Source organism: Poromitra crassiceps, assembly GCF_964638095.1.
Source record: "Poromitra crassiceps genome assembly, chromosome: 14".
Classification (NCBI taxonomy): Eukaryota; Metazoa; Chordata; class Actinopteri; order Beryciformes; family Melamphaidae; genus Poromitra; species Poromitra crassiceps.
Window position 1 is genome coordinate 28,726,969 of NC_139633.1, and position 12,500 is coordinate 28,739,468.

The 12,500-nt window shown below is 45.0% G+C and overlaps 1 protein-coding gene across 1 annotated transcript in view; it reads left to right on the forward strand.

Moving 5' to 3' along the window:
- The window catches only part of sptbn1 (spectrin, beta, non-erythrocytic 1), a 78,961-nt gene that overhangs the window by 11,630 nt on the left and 54,831 nt on the right, over positions 1–12,500 (forward strand). Inside the window, exons 8-17 of the mRNA XM_083650935.1 lie at positions 830–947; positions 3,223–3,381; positions 3,975–4,070; positions 4,752–4,958; positions 5,296–5,449; positions 6,109–6,260; positions 7,445–7,663; positions 9,338–9,418; positions 10,219–10,425; positions 10,660–10,871. Of these exons, the coding sequence (XP_083507061.1) occupies positions 830–947; positions 3,223–3,381; positions 3,975–4,070; positions 4,752–4,958; positions 5,296–5,449; positions 6,109–6,260; positions 7,445–7,663; positions 9,338–9,418; positions 10,219–10,425; positions 10,660–10,871 (1,605 nt within the window). The remainder of the gene's footprint in view (positions 1–829; positions 948–3,222; positions 3,382–3,974; positions 4,071–4,751; positions 4,959–5,295; positions 5,450–6,108; positions 6,261–7,444; positions 7,664–9,337; positions 9,419–10,218; positions 10,426–10,659; positions 10,872–12,500) is intronic.

A 12,500-nucleotide genomic window follows, 5' to 3' on the forward strand; every position in this document is an offset into this window, starting at 1 on the left:
ATCTGTTAAGAACTGAAAAATTCCCTTGGCCTACATGTTACCCAAAGCACCTGTCCCTGTATGTGCAGAGGATGTTGTGGTAGGGTTTGTCATGAATCAAAGCACAGGTGATGAACTGGGCATGCCAATTGGCAAAAAGGGGGTGTGGCAATGGGAGTGGCCTATATCAAAAAGGTGCATCACTTCTAAACAGATTCACAAAACAGGGCCAAACTTTATAGAATGACGCACACCTTTACACACACACACACACACACACACACACACACACACACACACACACGCATCCTCCATGCCAAATTATCCTAGGGAGAAAAGTGTGGCTGCCAAATGGTGGAGGGATTTTTTAACTTTTTTGAATGGGGGCCAGATTGGATAATGTGAAATGACCGGGGGGCCGGCCAGCTGCTTCTTGCATCATACAGTATGGATTATATATCAAAATAAAAAAAAATCACATACAATACAATTGTACTCTAAGGATTTTGTTTACCATCTGAAACGATTAGTTCTGCCTGTGCTGTTCCTACTTGGTGCTTGTACAAACTGTATGATAGTGCTGTGTCATCGTTAGATGAAGGGAAACAATGCAAATTGAACTTGCTTGATTAACCAATACTGTGTAGAGGGCCACATATAGTATATTTTGAGAGACAAGCCAAGGGCCACTTAAAATCTGTCCACGGGCCGCATATGGCTCCAGGGCTGCATGCCTGTCAGTACGTGGTCGCAGCTAATCAATATCAGACTTGGTGACTTGGATGTGAACTATTCTCTCTGTGTGTGTGTGTGTGTGTGTGTGTGTGTGTGTGTGTGTGTGTGTGTGTAGGTTCACAGAGAAGGGAAACCTGGAGGTGCTCCTCTTCACCATCCAGAGTAAGATGAGAGCCAACAACCAGAAGGTGTTCACTCCCCGCGAGGGCAAGCTCATCTCCGACATCAACAAGGTGCATCTTACTGTGACAATATGAGTCGAGTGTGAGGAGGAGTCAGTCACCACATGGTTAGTTATCGCTGTAGTCATGATAGGTGAAAACTCTGAAGTGGACACGTCCGTTCAAAGGTAACATTAAGTCATATTACATTGGTATCACAATCTACTACACATTGTATAGAGAGCCAAAGTAATGCCCACTTCCGGGTTAGGCATACGGACCCAATTCCCATAGATATGTATATATACAAAATAGTTTTACTTAGTCAAACCAAACAATTCAGCTATATTTAGAAACAGGAGAGACCATAGAACATTCATTTCACTCAGATTCGATCCTGATTCTAAATATAGCTAAATCGCTAGGTTTCACCAAGTACTACTATTTTTATAAACATTTTAGAAAACGTCTATGGCAGTGGTTCCCAACCTTTTTACACCAAGTACCACCTGAGAAAGTAGTTGGCTCTCCAAGTACCACCATATGACCGACGTTAAAATACAGTCTATTCAGCCAGGCCCGTAGCCAGGGTTTGAGAAATACTGAGGTCATTTTAGCGTGGCGTGGGGGGACCAGGGGGGGCTGTGCACCCCCGGATAGAAAATTTTGTCCATTTTAAAGTAAAATGCTTCAATCTGGTGCACTTTGAGAGCAAAATGAAGAGGCTAGATCTATAAAGAACTACATACATCATGTTAGATTAATATCCTCTTTACTGTGCTGTTGCTTTAAAATGATACAAAAAATACATGTCTCCCCATATAATATAATTCATATTCTGCATACAGGTCACATGGCAGAATACTGCTCAATTAAATACAATGGCCCATCTACACAAACATCACACACAGGGGAGTTACTTACCCATTCACTTCAATAGAACTGTCCCCAAAGTCTAGCCCCAATCTAGCCTCAATGCAAAATCTGAATGTTGTGAGTTATCTCTCTTCTATAGCACACAGAGAGGAAGCAAATTGTTGCATTTCCGATCAACTGTCGCATTAAAACATCAATGACAGATTAATAGATCTGGGGACCAGGGCTATTTTTCAAAAAAAATTGGTGTGGAAAATACCGAGGTCATGACCTCGGTGTCCTCAATGGTAGCTACGGGCCTGTATTCAGCTATGCACAGTTCACGCAGGAGGCAAATTTATTCCAACCTGCAGCCTATGTGCAACCTGCAGCAGCTGCACTTGTGCTGGGTTGACTGCTGTCTTCACCTCCTTGTGCTTCATCGTTGCTGCTCTCCTCTACTACAGCTCTTTTACGATTCCCTCCCGTTTTGATCCACTTCATAATTTAAACATTGGGATTCCAGGGATCAAGTACCACCAGCAGGGGGGGCGCAAGTACCACCTACCTTGAGAAACACTGCCAATAATATTAATAATTATTATTATTATTTCACTCTCACATGTTTGAAAACTACTACTAATGACCACCATGGATTTTGCACAAAAACTTAAAAAAAAAAAAAAAAAAAAAAACATTTTTTTTTTTTTTTTTTTTTTTTTGAATTTTCACAGAGCCTTCCAAGTACCACCAGCAGGGGTCGCAAGTACCACCTACGGTACGCGTACCGTAGGTTGGGAACCACTGGTCTATGGGATGAAATCTCTTGGTGTGCAAGCCGAAGCAGGAAGTGATGTCGACTTTGGCTCTCTAAATAGCCTACCGTAGTCTCACATCTTACGTTAGCTAATGTTTGCAAAAGGCTAACTAGCTAGCGTGCATAGCTACATCAAGATGAGTTAACGTTAGCCTAATGTCACCTTCCTCCTTACTTCTGTGGTAACGTTAAAGGGAAAACGGACAGATAGGTTGGTTGCTGACATATTTTTGAATGAATTAGCCTGAAAAGGAGGAAGTTGGTGATCTGACATGAGGCTAACTCCTCCTCCTAGCTAGTTAGCCAGCATTTTGCTATTAGCTAACTTGAGATGTGACCATTATACTGTACAATGTAGTGTGTCCGTGAAGATTGTTATACCAATGTGATATGAGTAGTTAATGTTACCTTTGAACAGACATGTCCAAGGTGAGGATAACAGGAAAGGGGGAAGTTGACCGAGGTTCTGTCGGGTACTCAGCTTCGAGAATGCGTGCGCTGTGTGTTGCTTAATTTTTTTACTAATATTATGTATTGTGTGTGTGTGTGTGTGTGTGTGTGTGTGTGTGCGTGTGTGTGTGTGTGTGTGTGCGTGTGCATGCGTGTGTGCGTGTGCATGCGTGTGTGTGTGTGTGTCCGTGTGTGTGTGTGTGTGTGTGTGTGTGTGTGCTGCAGACGTGGGAGCGTCTGGAGAAGGCGGAGCATGAGCGGGAGCTGGCACTGAGGACGGAGCTGATTCGTCAGGAGAAACTGGAGCAGCTCGCACGCCGCTTCGACCGCAAGGCCGCCATGAGAGAGACCTGGCTCAGCGAGAACCAGAGGCTCGTGTCACAGGTAACACACACACACACACACACACACACACACACACACAGATATATAACACATAGAATATCCCATACATATTTTGCACCACACTGTGAATCAGAATTGCAAAAATCATCTCTTGACTTTCTTTAAAACTATTTGTCGATATCTCCCCTCCCCTCCCCCGACTCCTCTCCACTCCTCTTCTCTCTTTTCCACTCCTGTCCTTGTCTCCTCTTCTCTCTCCTCTCCTTTCCTTGACTCCTCTCCTTTCCTTGACTCCTCTCCTCTCCACTCCTCTGCTCTCTCCTCCTCTCCTGTCTTTGTCTCCTGTCCTCTCCTTGTCTCCTCTCCCCTCCTCTTCTCTCTCCTCCTCTCCTGTCCTTGTCTCCTCTCCTCTCCTCTCCTGTCCTCTCCTTGTCTCCTCTCCTCTCCTCTCCTCTCCTCTCCTCTCCTCTCCTCTTCTCTCTCCTCTACTCCTGTCCTTGTCTCCTCTCCTCTCCTCTCCTCTTCTCTCTCCTCTACTCCTGTCCTTGTCTCCTCTCCTTGTCTCCTCTCCTCTCCTGTCCTTGTCTCCTCTCCTCTCCTCTCCTCTCCTCGTCTCCCCTCTCCTCCTCCAGGATAACTTTGGTTATGACCTCCAGGCGGTTGACGCTGCCACTAAGAAACATGAAGCCATAGAAACAGACATCGCTGCTTATGAGGAGAGAGTTCAGGTCAGTAAAGAATGACTGCCTCACGCTCAACATGTGAATTTAAGCACATTTAGTTTGTCTGTATGATCAATGTACATGCGTGCAGGTTGCATTGTCATGTTGTTGACTTAATGTTGTTGACTTAATGTGTTGTGTGATGCAATGGCTTTGAGCCCAAGACAAGTTTCCCTGTGGTTCAATAAACTTATGTTATCTTATCTTATCTTATCTTATCAGTATGCAACCTCTATAGATGCATTCAACTTTGATCAAAGGGTATAAAAACTTTGATCAAATGGACTAAACTTCTATCAGATAGCCAGGTAACCCCAGACAGCTGCTAGTTTTCTACTGTAGTGAAAAATACATTATTCTGTTAAATCCGTTTAACACGTGTTTAAAACATGCTCTGATGAAGGCTGTTTGGCCCGAAACATTAGCGTGTTAGTATGCGTGTTGACATGATGAAGGCCATTGGGGCAAAACGTTGGCGTCTTAGTATGTTTGTTGACATGGCCAGAATAAAGTGGTGAAATAGTCATTGTTGTGAAGATCTGTGTGTGTTTACCTTTGGGGATTCATCATTGGGTCTGTTTCATAATTCAGCGAGCGGTTTCATTTACAGTAGCATGAAAAATATGTCTCTTTTTGTCTCCCTCCATCCACTCGTTCATCCGCTCATCATCCAACTGGGCGACCCAGGCGGTGGTTTCGGTGGCTCGGGAGCTGGAGGCGGAGAGTTACCACGACATCAAGCGCATCACAGCACGCAAGGACAACGTGATCCGTCTGTGGGAGTACCTCCTGGAGCTGCTCAAGGCCCGCAGGCAGCGGCTGGAGCAGAACCTGGGTCTGCAGAGGGTCTTCCAGGAGATGCTCTACATCATGGACTGGATGGACGAGATGAAGGTATGGAGCCAGTAGGCCATTCACGACTACTGCATATTAGCAGCAGTCGACTACTCCCGAAAAGTAGTCGACTATTCGACTAGTCTCAGGAAATATATCCTAGTTTTTCACCCAATAAAAATGATCAATTCTCGTCAGAAAACATCCCAAAAATAGCTAGTAAAGGGTTAACTAATGTAGGCGGGACCAACCTGGGGGTATGTGAAATAGCAGAGTCCTGATTGGCTCTGAGAGGCTGTTTACAAAAGAGCCGCTGAACTACAAATACGTAGAGGGGGAAGAAAGGTTAATGCGAAGGGGGTCTGACTGACGTTTGCCCCCTGGTATTCCTCCTCAGATGCTGCTGCTGTCTCAGGACTATGGGAAGCACCTGCTGGGTGTGGAGGACCTTCTGCAGAAGCACACGCTGGTGGAGGCCGACATCGCCATCCAGGCCGACCGCGTCCGCGCCGTCAACAACAACGCCCAGAAGTTCGCCAACGACACCGAAGGTGAGACGGACAGACAAACAGACAGACAGACAGACAGACAGACAGACAGACAGACAGACAGACACACCTAAAGCCGCTATAGCTTTCAGTTGACCTTGGCCAACAAAAAGATGACCGCACTTCAAGCAAAAGCAACGCTGCCACCTGCCAGTGAAAAAAATACATGACATTACAGTGGTACAGCATGATATTGCAGTATAATATGCTGCAGTAATAATATTACATTACATTTAGGCACTGCTGCCCCCTGCTGCCCTTTAAATGAAATACAGAATGTCAATAGAAGAACAAGTATTGTATTGTTGGTAGAGGTGGATTGTGTATCATTTAATAAGTAGAAGGGCACTAGGAGAGCTGCCAAGGCCAATTGCTTGTTCATGATTCTGATCCGGATCCTCTCCAAAGCTTCCTTGGCCCATGCTATGAAAATCGGCCTGGTAGTTCGTCCGTAATCCTGCTGACAGACAAACAAACGGCACCGAATACATAACGTCCTTGGCAGACGTAATAATAATAATAACGATAATACAATGGCAGAATAGATGAGCTGGATAACAATAACACTTCCTCCCTCACCCCCCCCCCCCCCCCCCCATCCTCCTCACCCCCCCTCCTCCTCCCCCCCCCCCCCCTCCTCCTCCTCCCCTCCTCCTCCTCAGGTTATAAGCCATGTGACCCTCAGGTGATCAGGGACCGCGTGGCCCACATGGAGTTCTGCTACCAGGAGCTGAGCCAGCTGGCAGCCGAGCGGAGAGCGCGCCTCGAGGAGTCCCGCCGCCTCTGGAAGTTCTTCTGGGAGATGGCCGAAGAGGTTCTACATCACTTCTCAGTCTTATTAGTCGTAGTTGTGCTACCATCATTTTTTGCTGAATTTGTCTTCATTTTGGATTGACAGCGGTTCGTTTAAACATTTCTAGCGAATTTCAGCGGTTTCCAGAGGGTCGCAGGGAGGCACCCCTGATTTGCGTAAAGTAGCCTAGACCTCAACTTTATGCAAATGTGGAGCGGCCAACGTGACGCACCGTCTCTCTAAACACACTGCGGCGCTCCCAGAATGCATTGCACCACTGCCTACATAGATGAATGGGTGACACACTTGTTATTGATTGGGCCAGAGGAGGATTGCATCATCCATGGGGGATATGAGGACAGGCGTTGACAACATGGACTGTAAATAATATGGACGTAGCCACTCCCGTTTTGAGACGGTCGGTGTTTGAAGCCTAGTGTGGCCTGTCGCCAGCTTGGGGTCCTTGCACAGCTAAGTGGCCATTCGGGGAACTGCAGCTTTCAGTATCACTTCGGCGGCTTCCTCTGTCAAAGCCCAGGCTAGCCCACTGGTTGACAACCACTGCTTTCAAATACCTGCAGCAAGGCAGGACTTATAGGAATACTTATGGGGTAGGGATGTCAATTTTCGGTTAATTTCACTTTCGATTAACCGACGCTAATAATCGATTAACCTATCGGTTAATTCATAATTTTTTAATATAAAAAAAAAAAAAAAATTTTTTTTTTTTTTTTTTTTTTTTTTTTTTGTCTATTTACTCAATGAACTCATGCCCAAACAAGGCGTGTCTATTTAGATGCTGAAATGTTAATGCTTTTTGTGTTAGAATTTCTAACACAAAAAGCATTAACAAGCATTAACAAAAAGCATCAACATTTCAACACAAATTCTTTTTGTGTTAGAATTTCTAACACAAAAAGCATTAACATTTCAGCATCTAAATAGACACGCCTTGTTTGGGCATGAGCTCATTGAGTAAATAGACCAAAAAAAAAAAAAAAAATCTTTTTTTTTTTTTTTTTTTTTTTTTTTTTTTAATATTAACTGATAGACCGACAGCAATAACCGAACAACGACGTTAGCGACGGTTAATCGATTAACGGTTAACCGTTGACATCCCTCTGGGGGAAATATTATTTAGTCAGAAAATGAATTTGATGCTTGTTTTCCCTTTATTGAACCGTCACCTGTGGTGTGTGTTGTAGGAGGGCTGGATCAGGGAGAAGGAGCAGATCCTGTCGTCAGACGACTGTGGGAAGGACCTGGTGGGCGCCGTGCGGCTGCTGAGTCAACACAAAGCCTTTGAGGACGAGATGAGCGGGCGAGCCGCCCACCTGCAGCAGACCATCAGGCAGGGAGACCAGCTGGTGGCCGACAACCACTTTGGGGCCGACAAGATCCGAGAACGCATCCAGGACATCCAGGTACCGAAAAACTACAACTCCCAGGCTTCACCACTCACCAGTCCTTTTTGTTTGTTTCGTGGAATGGATTCAGGGTCTTTAGAAACCCACTTAATTTTTTCCCACCATGTAGTGATGGCTTTCTTTGTGCTGCACGTCTACACTTACATGACAGTAGTTAGACAGTGTTGTTGTTTTGTAGTGAAAACTTTATATCTCCAACATGTCTACCAAAAAACAGCCTTGTTTTCAGCTTGAAAGCAGAGTAGCGTTTATGCAATGGAGTTTAAAAGGATTTCAGAAACATGTTACAAAAACATTTAAACGTCAAAATTTTGCACATAAAAATGTGTCGTCCCCCACCCCCCATCATGATGTGATGAATGTGTTTTGATATGATTCATATCTAAACACAGTTTGACGTCTTGTCCCTTAAGAGTTAATTTCCTGATTCTCCACCTGCTCATGTATAGCTGTTCAGACAGAAACAGGCTGCCGTAGTTAACGGCTCTGACTCCAGGTAGCATTAAAAAGGTCTTAAACCGTCTTAAATGTGCAGACCCCTAACAAGTTAGAGTGCCAGTGGAGTGAGATGATGCCACCTGTTTAAAACGAGAGATATTTCCACTCCACCTACTTTCTGATCTGATCAAGTTCTCCCTCCCTTCCCGTTCACCCTGGAGATCTCCATGTGATCTGATGACATGCTACTGTACTTATCTAAGGGGGAAAAAGAGTTTGAAAGAAAGGAAGAAAAGGTGCCAAGAAATGTGTTTACATGTAAAACACTGCTCAAAGTTCATCAAATATCCACAGTGACACTAAACGTGCGCTAAGGTTACTTCCTGGTGTTTGCGTGGTCTCTCCAGCAGGTCCAATGCACACTTGTTTGGGAGAAACGTGGAAGTTAGGGAAAGAAGAAAAGTTAGAGAAGACCGTTTTCGCCGACGCGTTTCAGCCTCGTGGCCTTCGTCAGGGCACAAACCGTACAAACGTTGAAATATTCGACACATTGATCACGGCAGCTTTTTTTCCCACTGTTTAACATCCACTGACACTGTTGCTAGAGATGCACCGATCTACTTAAGTTTCGATCTGATTTTTGATCATTGAACTTGGATATCTGCCGATACCAGAGCTCTTAGCAACTCTCCCAAAGAGCTGCAGCCTCCACCTTTACATAGTAACTGCCTCCTACTGTGACATCATTTAGTCTTTGATTTAGTGATCAATTATCTCATAGCATTAGTTACCTGGTTCATATTCCACAAATTCAACAATTAATAAAGGTCATTGGACATTTCCAAAACCCCAAATTGTTTAAAAGATAACATTTCAACAAACCGACAAACACCCCTGCCATTTTACCCCCCAAATATTATCACCAAAATATCACCAAAACTAAGAACATGTTGGTGATTTTAGTTAGCTAACTGCTAATGTTACTAGCTCACTACTACTACTTACTAGCACTGTTTCATGTTATGTTATGGTTGCTTTATTGGTCCAGCGCAAGCTATGAATGGAATCTGGATCGGAACGTTGATCGGGGACATCTGTCCGATATCCGATATGTGAATTACGTCAGTATCGGCACCGATACCGAAATCCCGATACCAATATCCCATCTCTAACTGTTGCTTCATTTCCTGTCTCCTTACCTCCTCTCCTTGTCTCCTTGCTGTGGACCTACAGGAGCAGTGGGCGGCTCTGGAGCGTCTGTCTGCTGTCCGTAAGGCTCGTCTGCAGGAAGCCTGCAACCACCACCAGTTCCAGGTAAAACCACACTTAAATCCACTACTCAATAACTTAACTTAACTGGTAAAATCACACTTAAATCCACTATTCGATGACAAAGTCAGGCTTACCTTAATATCTCTACCCAAAGAAGATATTCAGGATCCTGCAACCTGTCAGAATAGCATGCAAATCAAAAGGGATTTTCTAAAGCTATGTGCAAACTATTTTGCATGGTAATGTTAACAACAAAACTGACAGTTTTAAAATAATAATCCAAGTTTCCAACCATACCTCATTTTATCAGAGCGTTCAAGTTCAACATTTGCTTGTCGTCATCATCAATTTAGAAGCACTGCAGAAATGTGTCACGATACTAAATATCGTCGTATCATCATCGCAAGTGATTCCACTGAAAGATGACAAACGATAATATTGAATTCTTGTCTAGTCCTCATCAATCAAATCTATGTTTCTACGGACATGATTTAATGGATGGCGTGATTGATAAATGGGAACCAGAAATCCCCCAAAAGTTCTGCCGTGCACTACACTCTACTGTAGATGGGAGAACAGTTCCATAATTCTACTGGTCTGGCCTAAAAATACACATTAAGGTTAACTGTTAAAGAGGTGAGCCATCTTGGATTATCTTTAATAACTTCAGGTTGCAAGTTTGCTCCCAAATGTATATTATGTACATTTTGCCATGAACATGTTGTGTTATTTAGAGTCAATAAACTAAACTAAACCCCCTGTGGAGCGGATTGAATTGAATGGAAGACTGTATAAAAAGACTTCCCCCCCCTCACGCCATGTCTCTCTGTCTCCCCCTGCAGGCGGACGCTGACGACGTCGACACGTGGATGCTGGACGTGCTGCGCATCGTGTCGAGTGCCGACGTGGGCCATGACGAGTTCTCCACCCAGGCTCTGGTGAAGAAGCACAAAGACGTGGCCGAGGAGATCGGCAGCTACCGGCCCGTCATCGACGCCCTGCACGAGCAGTCCCGCACCCTGCCAGAAGAGCGCGCCGCCTCTCAGGAGGTGCGTAGTGCATCGTGTTTCTAAATGCCTCGGTGCAGGTTGTAGTGACTGCCTGGCACGGAGCAAAACGGAGCGAGGCGCGGAGCAAAAACGGAGCGCTTCTGGTGTGAATGGCCAGGCTCATGCTCAACGCTTCCGTGACGTGACGCGCTGCGACAGAGCCGTTTCTGGTGTGTCCCAAGCGTGATCTGACTGTGTGTGTGTGTGTGTGCGTGTGCGTGTGCGTGTGTGCAGGTGCAGGGCCGCCTGGCGGGCATCGAGGAGCGCTACGCGGAGGTGTGTGAGCTGACGCGCCTCAGGAAGCAGGCCCTGCAGGACGCGCTGGCCCTCTACAAGATGCTGAGCGAGGCCCAGGCCTGCGAGCTGTGGATCGACGAGAAGGAGCAGTGGCTCAACAGCATGGAGATACCAGAGAAGCTAGAAGATCTGGAGGTCATACAGCACCGGTAGGCTGTGTGTGTGTGTGTGTGTGTGTGTGTGTGTGTGTGTGTGTGTGTGTGTGTGTGTGTGTGTGTGTAATGTTAGATGCACTCTTCCTTCTGCGTGGTTAAGCGGTGAATGAGCCGAGTACCATCGCCCACCGGGCCTAAGCATCAGGGATTTTTTTTTTTTTGCCAAACTTTTCCTCTGGAAGCTGTGTCGTAGCTTTTTTGAATTCTCAATTCCATGATTCTGTCCGTGATTCTGTTATCTCAGAAACTATGGGGCCCTCCCTTAGTGCTGCCATCAGTCTGACGCTGAGTCGCGCCGGGCCCCCGTCACAAAGGGAGGTGGTTTGCGCGGACCCTGTCAAAAGATACTTGCCCTTGGGCCGAACTACTTTTCTGGGGGAAACCCTGAATCTCAGCAAGGAAGTCCCCAAGCTGACCAGGGGGGGCGGGGGTCAGCTGAGCTTCAGCTTGATAGGTAGGGACAGAGTGAGAGAGAACGGAAGTCCAAAATGCTTGATAGTCACGTGACTCATGTAGCTATAGACGGTTTTAACTTGACAACATAAACATTCTAGATTGATTAATTGATTGATTGATTGATTAATTGATTGATATTATTTTGGATAAAGAATAACAAAATCCAAGGCATGACATGAAAAAGTGTAAACACTTATTTCCATCATGGTCCCTAATTGCTCCTAGCTTACTTCCTGTTGCAGTGTTTGCTACATGTAATACAATAGTTGACAGCGAATAAGCTAGGTTTCAAACTGTTCCCTAGCAACACAACTCTGTGAAAACCATCTATAGTGTGTGTGTGTGTGTGTGTGTGTGTGTGGGGGGGGGGGGATAGTTCCACGAAGTACTGTATGTTTGAATGCATGAAATGAAGCGGATCATATACAATTCGATTCTTTAAACGTCTTAGCCTTTCAAATCACGGTCTATTCTACTCCAACTCTACAGCGCTGCTTCGTCCAGAACCTTACTTCCGGGAACTATTGCGAGATAAAAAAATGAATAAAAAAGGAGTAAATGGAGATGGCACAACTCTTCTATCTCTATAGCTCTGGGAAGGGTTACAGAGACAGGAATAAGGAATTCAAAAGATACTGAGAGTAAAAATGTTCCTGGTTTTGTTGTAAAAGGCAACAGCAGCGGGGAACGTGTGAGACAAATGCTGCCTTCACATGCTCCTCGGAAGTTCTTACTTTGCAGTTTTGAAGTCGTAATTACGACTTGACAGCATTCAAGTGTTCTTGGTCGCAAAGAGCAACAAACATGGACGTCAGAAGTAAGCTTGTTTTCTCACAGCTGGTGTTTTTTTTTTAAACCAAAAGCCAGTAATGGGTCATTAGGGTAGCTAGTGTTGTACTAGCAACATACACCATAATTTGGAACTACTAAAAATAAGCTATACTATGATAGCTACTATGAACAGAATGATGGATTTCCCCCCCCCCCTGTCAATTGGTGACACGGACTACATATACTTTCCACCATTTTTGTAGTCCCGAAACATCACGCAAAGTCACAACTCTGATTTTTTTTTTTTTTTTTTTGCAGTTTCCCCACTCGTAAATACGGCATAGGAGGGCCATTCATGTTCTTATAACTCGTAAATACGATATTTCTGAGGCGCAA